The sequence below is a fragment of the Rhodamnia argentea genome, chromosome 6 (genome assembly GCF_020921035.1).
Source record: "Rhodamnia argentea isolate NSW1041297 chromosome 6, ASM2092103v1, whole genome shotgun sequence".
NCBI classification, from domain to species: domain Eukaryota; kingdom Viridiplantae; phylum Streptophyta; class Magnoliopsida; order Myrtales; family Myrtaceae; genus Rhodamnia; species Rhodamnia argentea.
The window spans coordinates 25,250,745-25,265,239 of NC_063155.1; the positions used below are offsets into that span (position 1 = coordinate 25,250,745).

The following is a 14,495-nucleotide window of genomic DNA, read 5'->3' on the forward strand; positions in this document are numbered from 1 at the left end:
CAATCGGAACCCGTTGCTGTCGACGAATGAGTTACTCCCGCGTGGCATTCCCATGGCCAAGTCATCCACTCTCGCTCTAGTTGGAGTTACAAATTCGTTTCGTGACACGATTAATCTTTGTGGATTAAATTGAATTGAGCAGGCTTCTGTTTATCTCGGAAAGTAATCGCCGCCGACTGATTGGATGCAAGATATTCAGAAGTTTGTGAGCGGGATGATATGAAGCATTTAGATTAATCTATTTGTTATGCTCGAATGGTGTCTTAGTCACGTGTATGCACGTCAAATTAATGCATTGCAAGATATTCCTATAGTCGTAATCTAACCTTAAAAGGTCAAGTAAGAGAAAAATCAGAATTTACTTCGGAATTTTCACATGTGTAGAGTCTCAATCACCATAACAACTCGCCTCGTGGCATCATCATTCCTGGAAATGTTCCTCTTAGCAATTTCCGTGGATGTCATTCAACTTCGTGACAGAGAACACCAGCGCCGATGGGGCCATCGACGGAAGTTTTCGTCCACAAGTTGGTAGCCCAACAGATGGAAGTGGGCCAGAGAAGAGATAGAGAGGGGGGGACTTTGGACCTAAGTGCAACTTGAACTTGTACGCCAAAGTTTAGTCCCTTTCATGGAAACGCACTAATCCAGTGATTCCTAATCGATGTCCCCAGTTTTGGACCCATGCACATGTACATGCATAGAGACACATATCTTCCTTCCTCAACCGATCACTACACCGAGATGAGGTGGCTGAGAATCTGTTGCTAACGCGAGAATCCATTTTGATATGTAAGAGAAGTAATCGGGTTGACGTAAGAATAGCTGTAAACAGAGAGACGATATGGAGTTCATAGAGGTAGTCCACGAGGAGATGCAGTAAGGGTTTATCGGATAGATTTATGTAACGCGCGCGATTTGTCGCCCCAAATTTGTAAGGTGATTCCTCGAACCGATTTGTTGTACCCGGAGCATTGGTTTGATGTGAAAGATGAACGCGATCAACCATAAAAGTTTAAAATATTATTAAAAATTATCCACGCCATTTGTTAGGGTGCGCGTGTGAGTTGTGTTAGAGAAGTCCCACATATAATAATTGATGTAGTGTGGAACAGTTAATATATCCTAGTTGGCCCATAATTCATTAGCTTAAACTTTTGAGTAAATGTGGGTTCAACTTGATATATTAATGGGCTCGAACTTCGGCTCGAGTTCCCTCTTGGCAATCTTCTCGGATGAAGGTATCGGACTTTAACGTGATATATTAAAGGGCTGAACTTCGGCTCCCTCTTGACGATCTCCCCTAATGAAATCTGATAACTTGGTATATTAAAGGGCTGGACTTGGGGCTCCGACTAGCCGAAAGTTCGGGATTGAATTGGTATAAAGGATTTTTTTTTTTACAACATTATTCATTCGGTTCGATCAATTACCGGTCCATTTCATTTGTCCTCCTCCTTAATTTTAACTAATTTAGTCCGGTTCAATCGCCACCCACTTAGAATTATACTTCAATCTTGGTGAGCGATCTTAGAGACAGTGCAATACAATAGAGAAGGGGGGAGGGACCCATCTCCTTCGAAGCGAGAGCAAGCGTGGAAAAAGGAGTCGACAGACCTTATCATTTTTGGGTAAACCACACACATTGCCTAGCAGCCCAACTTGTGACCAAATCAAGGCGAAAATTGAAAACAATTTTAGCAAGACATTAAATATATGTAAAGAGATTTTCATGCTATCATATGCTTATCCTTTTAATATGGACCGTGTTCTCGTCTGTCAATGATTTAAATACGGACTTATTCCAATGATATTTTTATGGGTAAGTCGCCAACATATACGGACATCATAGTTAAGTTTACATGTGAGCAATGTACTGTAATCTGCCAATGAGAGATATGACGGGGAAAAGTTCCCGCATTTATCGGGGATGGACAAAAGGAATAACCCGTCAATTATTTCGAGAGTCTAGGGATAAATGCTGTAAGAGAAAGGGAGCTACTACCATGACATACCGATAGATCTGTAATTATTTTGATATCACAATTTTTCAATTAATGAGTGCTTTATGTAAAATATGTGACGATAGTATATAGATCTACAATTAGAAATAATTGACAGTATTGTCATACTGTCATGAAAGCATTTTCCTAAGAGAAATTCCGTATCAGTACAATGACTCTCACCTTGCTCTTCCTCCTCTTGCTCTCATCTCTCCATGTTGGTAGTCTGTCGAGCTCTTCTCCTCCATGCAACTTCCATCAGGGCCATATGCTTAATTGTTTAGTTGGTATATCTTGCGTTCACTTCTCATGCAGATTAACTTAAACACGTGCACATCAGTTAGTCGATTTTATCTGTCCTTTATGTTAATGGAGAAACGTGCGTGGGACATATACGATGAAATGAGAAATATAAGAATTTCGATAGAATGGAAAGTATGTAGGCTGCAATAGTAACGTTGAGTGATCGAGCATGATATTATTACTTTTTAGAGATAAGTATCGGAACGTGATAGCACATGTTAAACTGATTGTTACGAATATATTATTACGTGGTAGAGATAATTTCCATCATGTTCTAATTTTGTGTCACGTGGCTTACCCTTTTTTGCATGTTCGTTACAATTTTCCGGATGTCCATTTCACTTCATTGATTATGACGGTCGCGCAATTATATTAAGTCCATAATGTACATTCTAATCATGATTACACAGACTTACCACTCACACTTCATTCTTTGATATGCTCATCATCATGTGTTGTCCCACGACAGGTCGTGTCCACCGTCGCTAAGGTCACTACGGAGACCAACCGGCGGGCTTAACTCGATCGCTCCCAAACCATACCTTGCCCGTTACCGGAACAGGCAAATCACCAACAACCTCCCCAAGCCACCGGTCCTCTTCTCCAAAGCGTCACCCTTGATGGCCGCGTCTGCGGCCATCTTTGCGCCAAAGGCGCCCTCTCTGACCACCTCCTATCTATCTGCGAGGAGGCGCAACTGCTTTGCTTCCCGAACTCATCATCTAATGGGGTTGCAGTGACGGACAAAATTAATTACCATGGAAATAGCGGGTATGCTGTCGGCGAGACCGACTCGCTCATTGGCAACCACCACGGCAACAGCAGTTATGCTATTGGTTTCGATACAGTTGCGGCAGTTGATGACATGAAAGTAAATGGAGGCATGGAGCCGGGCAAGTTCTTCCAAGAGTGGATGCTGAAGAGCGGGAATGTGATGCCAATGCCCGAACTCCGGGATAACATGCCCAAAAGGTCGTTTTTGGCTACCCCATTTCCTCCAAATTGCGGTTCTCAACCTCGAAACTCGCCGAGCTGAAGCAAATCCTCCATGCCGCTGAAAATTCCACTATGGAGAAGATCATGGCGCACGCTCTAGGCCAGTGCGAGGGCACGGCAGTCCAAGACGAAACCAAGAGGTGCGTGGCTTCCATCGAAGACACGATCGGCTTCGCCACCTCGATTTTGGGTCATGACGTCAGGGTCCGATCCACTGAGAGCGCCGGAGGGTCGAAGCAGGATGTCTTGATCGAGGTGGTCAAGAGGATCGAGGGTAGCGAAGTGAGCGACCCCGTGACCTGTCACCAGAATTTATTTCCTTACATTGTCTATTACTGCCATACATTTCCGAACTTCCGGATTTACGAAGCCCACATACTAGATCACAAGTCCAAGGCTAAAATCAACCGCACGGGGTCGCCATCTGCCATATGGACACGTCGACTTGGAGCCCTACCCATGAGTCGTTCCTCTTGCTCGGGTCGGGTCCTGGCCAGATCGAGGTCTGCCATTAGATAGATGAGAACAACCTGACATGGACGACTGCCAAGTGACAATGAAAGAACGAAGTGGGGTCAAGATGGAACAAACGTGGGTTCCGCCTGGTGATCAAGAGAGAGCTTAGTCTCTAGCTAGCTCCCATCCAAGTCCTCGTTTGCTTTGCATGATAATTTATGGGCCCGCATGAAAACACTTCAAAATTTTCATTTCTCTGCCAGAAGTCCATCCGGCAGAGAAATGCGTTTGATAAAAACCTAATTGAAGTAGAAAGCCGTTTGATAAAAAATTTGACTTCTGGTTGTATTTTTCAATTCTGCGGTGAAAAATCTTGCATGATTAGATTTTGAGTCTCATCCGAGAAGTAAAAAATTTTCACTTCTCTCGACCCGTAATGACTTTCGTCATGAACTCCTCTTCTCTGTCGATCAGATTTTGAGCCTTATTCTCTTTTGTGAACGCCCGGGTTCTCTCCCTCTTCAACGCCGAACGTTTCTCTCCGGATCGACGCTCCACAATGTTCTCGATCATTCTCAACCACGCATCCATCTCCGCCATCGCCTCCCGATTCGCACGTCCGACGACCTCTTCTCAGTTGTGATTCGTCTTTTGTGTCGAAGGAAGTCGGATCTGCAAGGTTAGGATTTTCTCTCTCTATTCGACTTCACTTTTCTCTCACCTCGGCGATTGCGCGTTCGTCCTTTGTCACTGCATTTTTCGATTCTAAGCGTCGCCTCATTTCGATTCCGGTGTATCACTCATAAGTCAAAGCCGCGAGAACTTTGAGATCTTTCGGATATTTGGGAGAGAAATCTTGATGGGTTTCGTCTCCCTGTCTTTGAGGACGTGTAAAATTTGAAGTTTTGAAGTGGAGAAGTGCTGGTACATCTTCATCTTCATCAAATCTTGCTCTTGTGATTTGTCTGCTACTAATGTGTGCTTAGTTGTATTGTTTGCTTCCAGTTTCGTGCGGCTTGTGGAATTCCGGTTTGTCTCTCTCCCCCTCTTTCGTATGGTATAGCTTGTTTAGCTCGTCCTGAATCAGCAGGATTAGTGCGCTTTTTCTTGTTGGTTGGGACGTTGTTTTCGAAGTGTGGGTATGTTGGTTTTTTCCCTCCGAGTATTGTGGCATCTTTGTTCAATTGATTATGCAACTTGATAGCTCCCATTCATCTTTCACACTTGAATATGTCCCAGTAGACTAATTGATTAGATGACAATAGAGTTTTACGAAAGAAAAATATTCCAAAAGAGTTATCTGAGAACTCTAATGAAATAAGACCCAGGAGTCCCCAAAAGACCACATTAACACTCAAGTTGTCGTTCTACAAGTCCTTATCTCTAATACCGTAGGTAGAAAGGGGAGAATTTGGTAATAAAGGGCTTAACTGAAACTCTTGCATAATTAGAAGAAGACTACGTAGCAAATTTCGAATTACATAGAGTCGGACGAAAGAAAGCGTGGAAGGAAACAATTGGGCGACATACAACACTTTGTCACGACATGCGGCTCCTATTGGGAGCTGGAAGCATTTACTAGGGTGTTGATCATAGTCTCTATGAGAAGTATATTGATTTCGTTGAAATTTTGATCTTAGGAAATGTCACTACATTTTAAGGAAATTGTTTCATCTCGGGAAATGTCACTGCATTTTAAGGGCACCTTTGTTAGTTAGTTGCTTAACCAGTTTCCTAAAAGAGTCGTTACCTCCCCCCCCAAAAAAATATATATATGTGTGTGTGTGTGCGCGGGCGCGTACGTGTGTAGTTTTTACATGTAATGAGATAGCAATTCTATATTGTTCCCATTATCCGCTAAATCTGCCATATACTAAATGTTTTGTTGCCAAGTTATAGGAAGAGCCATCGATATGCTCCATTTTTTGAACATAATAGTACAAATTTCTATTTCAGAAATTGAAATTTCGAGTCATTATCAAACGAATTTCTATTTCAGAAGCTGAAATTTATTTCAATTATCAAACGCATTTCTCAACCAGAAATCAACTTCTCAAGCAGAAATTGAAAAATCAACTTCTGCTCAAAAGCAAAAGAAGAAAAACCAACTTCTTGCTAGAAGTCATTCTCAGTTGGAGAAGTGTTTTCATGCGGGCCCTAATCTACTATTTGAATCCGATATCCGGAACAACGTGCTTGTGCTTGGAGCGTCACAATTGTTATGATCAGTAAATCTCAAGTGTTTTCCGTGATTTAGTACATGGTCATTAAATTTTGGCCCAATATGTAACAAGGTGCCCGAACTTTAGCCTAATATTCAATATAGTCTATGAACTTTTAATTTATTTAATATGGTCTCTAAACTTTTGGTACATGTTCAATGTAGTCCATAAACTACATAAAAAGGCTCAAGGCAATCCTTCCATTAATTGAGTACGTACAATATTGAACATTTTTGTATAGTCCAGAGATTAAATTGAGTTTGTATTAAAAGTTCGGAGGTCACATTGCATATTGGGCTAAAATTCAAGAACCGCATCGAAGGAATTAAAAAAATCAGTTATCACATTACACATTAAACTAAAATTCAAAGTCAGTTAGTGTCACTTGCCCAATTTTTATCATACAAAGTTACAAACGAGAGCCAATGCAGTGTTTCTCGATAAGAGAAAATGGTGAAAAAGCTGCAACAATTGTTCAAGTGGCCCAGTGGTTGTGTGGGAGTCCCAACGTGATAGTTTGGTTTGATTCACTTGACATTGAAGAACAAGAGCTGCCCGGTTCAATCTTGAAGTGGCACCTCTCACTTTTTCTTCTTTGGAATTTTGCTTTTTAAACTATTCTGCATTGATATTTTGTTTGCACTTTCTTAGTTCTTTCTGTGGAGTTAAAAAAAAATACACTTTTTTGGAGAGAGATACTATTTCACTAATCGAGTCACAGGTATTTAACAAGTTCATACCTAATAATTTTTCACAAAGTGGTGACGAAAGGTCTAACTCGTACAAATCTTTTCACTTTGCATTTCGATCCAATCCATTGAGAAAGAATCAATAGATTCCTTTTCGGGACATAAATTTAAGTATCATTAGATCATTGCTTTTCTCTTTTCTTCTTTGCTTTTTCAAGCCTTTGTCCTTGGGAAACAAAATTAGACACGAGAATAGAATTCTAAAGTCCTAAAAATTTCACACAAATGATTCTCATATGATAAAAATGTGGAAATTAATTTTAGCTCATAAAATGACGACTCCTATTATGGCAGAGAAGGTTTTCTTCATCATGTGGAGTAACATTGATAATTTGCAGTGTTCGATTCTGAAGTGGTATGGTGAGGTTGACCTTGCCGGCCTAGATTTGGCGAGGCTCGACCTCACCTTCACTAGGCAAGACCATGTTGGACAAGGCGATGTTGGCCTGGGGACGGTGAGGTCGCCGTCGCCGGCCCTTGGCAAGGTCGACCTTACCAATCGATCATCGCCTCTGGCCTGTCACTGGTGACCGACCGGAGAAAGAAGAACGAAGAAAATAAAGAAAAAAGAAAAAAATTAAAATATTATATCGCCGAACAGCTAGTTTTCACGTCAACATCGGCCAACCAAAATTAGTTAGATGGATTGAATTGGCACAATTACAAAAGGCTTAGGACTAAATAGGTAAAAAAAATATGACTAAATTGACATAATTGTAATAGGTTTATGACTTTTTGAATAATTTTCTCCATGTAGGAGTGATTATAATTAAGTTACTAATAATGTTATCTTATCGTAATGACTTTAACCGTAATTCATGTTAGCTAGCTAGTTACAGAGTTTCTCTATTGGAGTGCATGCACAGATATGGAGGTTATGCGGGGAATCTCTTCTACGTCTGAAATCACAGTTTCCCATGTTGAAAATCTATCAGATTATTGCACTACGTGATTAATTAACCAAGACCTGTCCAACCCAAGGTAAAGATAGATTCTCTTTTCTTGTTTAATCTCATTATTAGGAAAGAGTTGTCCTATACGGTATTGGCATTTTGCATTATGCTATTTGTTTTTCATAACCAAGACCTGTCCTGTCTGAGGCATAGATGGACACTTTTCTTTAATCGTGTACTAATCAAGTAGATTAATATAACTTACTACCTAAATAGATCTTGGTATCTAGCTAATTGTGTTTATTTTTCTATTCCCTTCCATCCTTTCATCAATTTGGTGGGCCTCCCTATCACCTTCCTTTGTTTTATGCACAAACGCCGTACTAAAAGGCAAGTGAGTCTCCAATGGCTAGGATCTTTTAGGAGGAAAATTAATCTGCATCTAGGTGCGTTTGTTTGTTTCACGGAAAACTCGAGATATGAAAAATATTTTTCGAAAAATGACTGGTTATATCACTTAAAAAATGAAAAAATTAAATATCTTCATCACCAACGAAAATATTTAGGCATAAAATGTTGTACTAATAAAAATATTTAGCTAATTTTTCAAAGTGATATAATCAGTCATTTTTCAGAAAATATCTTTCAAATCTTGAGTTTTTCATGAAAAACGCACTCTATTTACGACTATCCCTTTAGAATACTTGATTTTTTTTTTAATGATGTTCAACAGTGCATGTTAATAATTGGTTATATTTTGAAAGATTTTGCAGGTTTCAAATTCAATAAAAATCAAAAGTGTGACATATCGCAAAATGCATAAGCAAATTAAAGTTAAAAGTGGAGATTCCGCATGAGGACAGAATCCAATAAAAATCAAATCTTTCGTTCTCTATTATTTAGAACTCAGGAGGTCCCCACACACCAGCTTACCTTTTCATTTATAGTTTCCTTTATATCATGGTTCTGATTGGTAGGTCACGGGTTATGGACATCATTCACATGTATACTCAACTAAATTTACATGTGGGTGATATCCATGTATGTAACATACCAATCAGAAGACTGAGCAGGAGGAAATCACGACTTTTTTTTTTTTTTATATACCAAATAGAGTCTAGGCATTGTTTAAGTTGATAACCGCAATTACACTCCTCACTTGAGCCGTAGGTTCAAATCAATGCATTTGCAAAAGTACATGCATGTGTGTTAACAGTGATTACTCGATGAGTGATGAGTAAGGAAATTGCTCCAACCAATAAAGATTAGCTGATTTCTTAAGGAGTCACGGATGCCCTATTATCATTGCAAAGTAACATCAACTACCGATTTGTGTGACGACAATGAGACAAATTGTATATATAGATTTGTCTTTGATAATCAAAGGGAAGGCAGAGAATATTCAATATGAGCAATTTGAACTACAAATACTATTAAGTTCCATTTCTTTCTCTTGGCAGAGAACATTTGATATAAAACTCTAATCAAATGCGAGCTGAACACATATTATAAATTTTGTTTCTTTCCCGTCATCCATTTGTCCTAGAGGAATCTCTCTCTCTCTCTCTCTCTCTCTCTCTCTCTCTCTCTCTCTCTCTCCTATAAATGTCGTGCTCAATCAAACGAACCCCTCCAACATTATCGGCATTTCCCTCTCAGTTTCAGCAAAATGTCTCTCTTCTCCCTCTTCCTCCTCCTGCTGTTGTCTCTCCATGTTAGTTTTCTCAAGCTCTATTCCCTCCCCTTCCACACACCATATTCGATGTTCATCCTACAGTCCAAGTTCGCACGGATTAACATTTATAGTTCGTCGATCATGTTTGTGTTCCCATAAATGTTGAAAGAGACATATGTGAAACACGAACCATGAAGTGAAAAGACATATACAATGCTTGAATATATAGTAGATACGTGTGTACGTAGTGTCAGTCTCAATCACTTATGCTAAGCCAGACAAGTAGTATTGACAAAGAAAAAATGGGACTGCATTATCATTCAGATTGTGGACTAAGTTAAGGATTTGTCAAGAATATTTATCATGCTATCTATTTTATTCGTTAAAGTTGATTTCATTCTTCTTATCTTGCGGATATAACTTCTTATTACTTTGCTTACGAGAATTTGAACATTCATTACAGTTTCATCCATGTCCCCTGTATATAATGCAAGGATATTATGCTAAGTCTGTTTGGTATCGTACGGAGGTTGTTTTGTAGCCTTCTTGTCTTACAACTGAGTTGTAAAAGTGTGTTTTAGGGTTACAGCACCTTTAAACTAGGTGAACTATCCCTCGCATCATGCTAACTTTCTAGTCACTTGCTATTTTCTCTGTTGTCCCACTATAGGTTGTTTCCACCACCGCCAGAACCACCATCGACGCCAACTCCCTTGCTGGCGATGCCAACTCAATCCCTACCAAAGAATACCTTGTCCGATACTGGAATGAACAAATCACCAACAACCTCGCCATACCACCACTGCTCACATCCAAAGTTTCACCATTAACTACTGCAGAGACAACCCTTTTCACCCAGCTCGCGGCTCAAGATGCTATCTCCGACCACCTCCGATCTTTCTGCAAGGCAGCACAACTGCTCTGCTTCCCGGACTTATCATCCTATCAACTTGGCAAGGATGATCGATTTTTCTACGATGTCATTAATGGTGCCACAACGCTGGCAGGTGGTATGAACGTGAACGAAAGCGTGGAGCCCGGCAAATTCTTTCGCGAATTGATACTGAGGAGTGGGAATGTGATCCGGATGCCAGATCTTCAGTTGAAAACTCCCAAAAGGTCGTTTTTGCCGCGCAGCATTTCCTCTGGATTACCGTTCTCCACCTCGAAGCTTGCCGAGCTGAAGCAAATCTTCCATGCTGGGGACGATTCCACTCTGGAGAAGATCATGGTACGCACGCTCAGCCTGTGCGAGAAAGCACCAATCCAAGGTGAGACCAAGCGATGTGTTAGCTCTGTTGAGGACATGATCGATTTCGCCACATCAATACTGGGCCACGACATCAAGCTTCATTCCACGGAGAGTGCCGGAGGGTCGAAGCGCGATATCTTGATTGGAAGAGTGAAAAGGATTGATGGGAGTCGATCGGGTGCGCCCGTGGCATGCCACGACAGTCTATTTCCTTACATGGTTTATAATTGCCATGCAGTTCCGACACTCCATGTTTACGAGGCGGATATACTGGATCCCGTGTCCAAGGCCACGATCAACCACGGCGTCGCCGTCTGTCATATGGACACATCGGCCTGGAGTCCAAATCACGAGGCGTTCCGCGCGCTCGGGTCGGGCCCTGGTCGGATCGAAGCCTGCCACTGGATCTATGGGGATTATGCGGTCTGGACAGGGGCCAATCTGTAATGGGAAAAAGAATGAAGCGTGGGTTAGATTGAATAATACAGGTTGGACCTAGAGACCGAGAGAAATGAGCCGCTAGCTCCATCCCAAGTCATCATTTGCTTGAAAGTATTATCTAATATGGCATCTGCTTCCCAGTATCCACGACCATGGTCTTGACTCGTGTACATATGTAAGTGTTTTTATGGTTTGTCAACGTCAAGTGTTTGTATAACTTTGATCTAAATTATTGTGGTGTGCATGCGAAAAAGTTTGTCTTGGTACTTGCTTTGGGAAGTATTTACTAGTATTCATCTCTTTCCAGAGCATAACATGACTCCATGTCTCGAATCCTTAAATTTATTTTTCCATCTTATATTTCTATCATCAACGCCTTGGCGTCAAAACAAATGGAATTAAAACATCATCAGATTATTACATATGGAATAATGAACGGCTCATGTGGCCAGGATGAGTAGTGGAAGTAAAATTGGGCATTGGTAAAGAGGGGTTAACGGAGAGGATGTCAAGTTTCAATCGAAGAAATCATACAGAATCGGGATGGGCCCGGCTTTCTCCACGTGGTCCCAAAGTTTGCGGACTCTACATCGGTAAATCCAGGTTCTTTCGATGTATTCCGTCGTTGGGTTGCAAGAGAGATCATCAAGAACGAGTGGGGATGAAGTTACTATATTCTTTTACGAGCCGAATGCACGAGCGTAGATGCTTGGCTACCTGGAGACCTATGGACACCCTGCAAGCCTCGCGAATTGTCCGAGTGGTCTGCGCGAGTGGTCTTGACTAGAGCAACTTGCACGCAGTTGTTGGAGTTCAAACAAGTGACCTCCAATTTCTGAGTTAAAAATCTCTAGACTTGCAATAGGCAAATTGTTTTATTATTTTGTCCGGCTCACTGGGTCAAGATGATTTTACGAAGATGATCTAACTGTTTTATAATTGTTGGCGGGTTTGGACGAAAGTCCTTAGGCTTTGATTGAGAAGTAGATGTGTCAAAATGGGTTGAAAATCCATTTCTAACTCATATTCAATAAGATGGGTTATATATGGGTAGTTAGGTTTTAATAAATGAGTTGTTAATGACTTTGAGTTATAAGTCAACTATATACGTGTTGTAAATGACTTTCCTTTAAACCCATTTACAGATCATTTAGTTTATAAAGGTTATTAGTTAAGTGAATCCATTCATGATATGCCATTTTCTTGACAGTTTTTATAATTTTTTGTTTGTTACAATTTTTTTTTATTTTCTTTTTCTTGTACTTTTTTTTTCTCCAAAGTCCTGTGAGGGTCAGCTGGCGGCCTTTGCCCGTGGCTGTGAGTGTCGCCGGCCCTCACTTGTAGTCGGCGACGGTCGGCTGACGACGCTCATCTAACTTAGAAGGAAAAGAAAAGATAAAAATAAACTATGTAGTTTTTGTCTAGCAGAAGTGATCATGGTAAGGAGGTTATGTGGAGAATCACTTCTACATGTGAAATCAGAGTTGCCCATTTGGAAAATTTATCAGATCACTGCACGACTTGATTAGTAGATCAATCTGAGGTATAGATGAAGATCTCTTCTTGTTTAATCACGTTATTAGGGAAGAATTGTCCTTTACGATATTGGCATGTTAAATGGCTTATCATAACCAAGCCGTGTCCTGTTTGAGGCATAGATGGATGCTTTTCTTTAATCAAGTTCTCATCGAGTAGATCTACCTAAGTAGTTTTTGTCTCTAGCTAATTCTCAAGTGCTTTTTTCCGATTCAATTCCATTCCTTTATATCATACTTCTGATTTATAGGTCTCGAGTTATGGACATCATCCGCATGTATGCATAACTAAATTTAATATGGGTCATATCTATATATGTAACTAACCAATCAGAAGACTCATAATGACCCTTTTTTTGTAACAAATTGAAGCAAGTGGTTACTTAAGTTGATACCCGCGATTATACTCCTCACTCAAGCCTTAGGTTCAATCATTGCATTCGTGCAAATATAAGCCTGTGTATCAACAGTAATTACTTGAAGTGTTTGATATAATGAAACTGCCACATTTAAGCTCCGTGTCCAAGGCCAAGATCAACCACGGCGTCGCCGCCTGTCATATGGACAGGTCGGCTTGCAGTCCAAACAACGAGGCGTTCCTTGAGCTCGGGTCGGGCCCTGGTCGGATCGAGGCCTGCCATTGAATCTATGGAGATTATGCGGTCTGGATAGAGTCCAACTAGTAACGAGAAAAGAAAAAATGAAGTGCGGGTCAGGTTGAATAATACAAGGGTTGGACCTAGAGTCGAAACCGAGAGATATTAGCCGCTAGCTCCATCCCAAGCCATCACGTGCTTAAAAGTATCATCTTATATGCCATCTGCTTTTAATATCCACGACCATAGTCGTGTATATATGTAAATGTCGTTATCGTTAGTAAATGTCAAGTGTTTGAATAACTCTAATCTAGTATCCGTAGTTAATGTGGCATGCATGTGAAAAAGTTTTTGTTCTATGATATTAATCTCTTTCCAGAGCTTAACACGACTCCATGTCTCAAATTAGTAAACTGTACCATACCGTGGTCAGATTTTTCTTCTTCTTCTTTGTAAATTTATTTTTCCACCTTCATCTCTAAAATCCATCCACGCCTTGGCATAAAAACAAATGGAATTACAAGAGATTAATGGACATTGGGTGAAGCACTGTTAAAATATGTCTCGAGTTTAAGCCTATGAACGAAATCGATGCGAAATAGAAATATATGAATTGTGGATTATCTTGTTTTCAGATAACCGAACGTGCATCAATTGGGAAAGTGCTTATCATTGACAGATTTGAAATCTTGAATGGAAGTTACGTTTCCATATTGCAGTCCTCGTTGCAGATTTTACTGGACGGCCAAGATAAGAAAAAAAAAATTAAAAAAGCAAAAGCAAAAGTCTCTTGGACTTTTGTTGGCAGAATCCTAATAATGGATATCTGGCGCATGGAGTTTCCTCTTCAAGCTGACGTGTCCAAGAAGTTCATATATTGATATATATTCACGTGGACTTGGATTAGCATCAAGAGTCGGTCAACATGGGAGGAAGTATATGAAGAGATAAAATATACGAAAATCTTTCCGTGCATAAGTGTGTTTGTTTTCTTTATACGTCGGTTTGGCTTGCACATATATATAGCATGCAATACCGTGGCCGAAAGTTATTGCTTGAAGCGCCGTCTCGTCGTCGAGTGCTTGAGAGGGTTTACATTCGTTGGTTTTGTTCGCAGAATTACATCAAGAATTCAAGTGTCAAAATCGATTAAATCTTGAGGTTAGATTTGTGTAATTCCTTTGCGAGATTGAGAGATTATTTTGTTAGGAATTGGGGGCTAAATACCGTATGCGTTCTTGGATGTAATTGGGGCTTGGGAAACACTGTGAGTGTTTGAGTTAATCGAGTTTGGTCTGTAATCTCCGTGTATCGCTCGTTCTATAGTGGAATTCGTTGTTGCTCTTCCCGTGGACGTAGGTCTCTACGACCGAA

General features: G+C 40.5%; 1 protein-coding gene across 3 annotated transcripts; it reads left to right on the forward strand.

The window, feature by feature from the left end:
• Positions 1-9,268: 9,268 nt before the first annotated feature.
• Positions 9,269-13,214, forward strand: LOC115726061 (polygalacturonase-1 non-catalytic subunit beta-like). 3 transcript variants are annotated; one of them, XM_030655797.2, is made up of 3 exons: positions 9,269-9,336; positions 9,968-10,837; positions 13,053-13,214. In XM_030655797.2, the coding sequence occupies exons 1-3, from the start codon at positions 9,292-9,294 to the stop codon at positions 13,167-13,169; spliced, it is 1,032 nt and encodes a 343-aa protein (XP_030511657.1). In that variant the 5' UTR covers positions 9,269-9,291; the 3' UTR covers positions 13,170-13,214. The 3 variants fall into 3 exon arrangements, with proteins under 3 accessions (XP_030511657.1, XP_030511641.1, XP_030511650.1); XM_030655781.2 differs by lacking the exon at positions 13,053-13,214 and having other exon boundaries at positions 9,968-10,998; XM_030655790.2 differs by lacking the exons at positions 9,269-9,336; positions 13,053-13,214 and adding an exon at positions 9,428-9,525 and having other exon boundaries at positions 9,968-10,998.
• Positions 13,215-14,495: the final 1,281 nt, after the last annotated feature.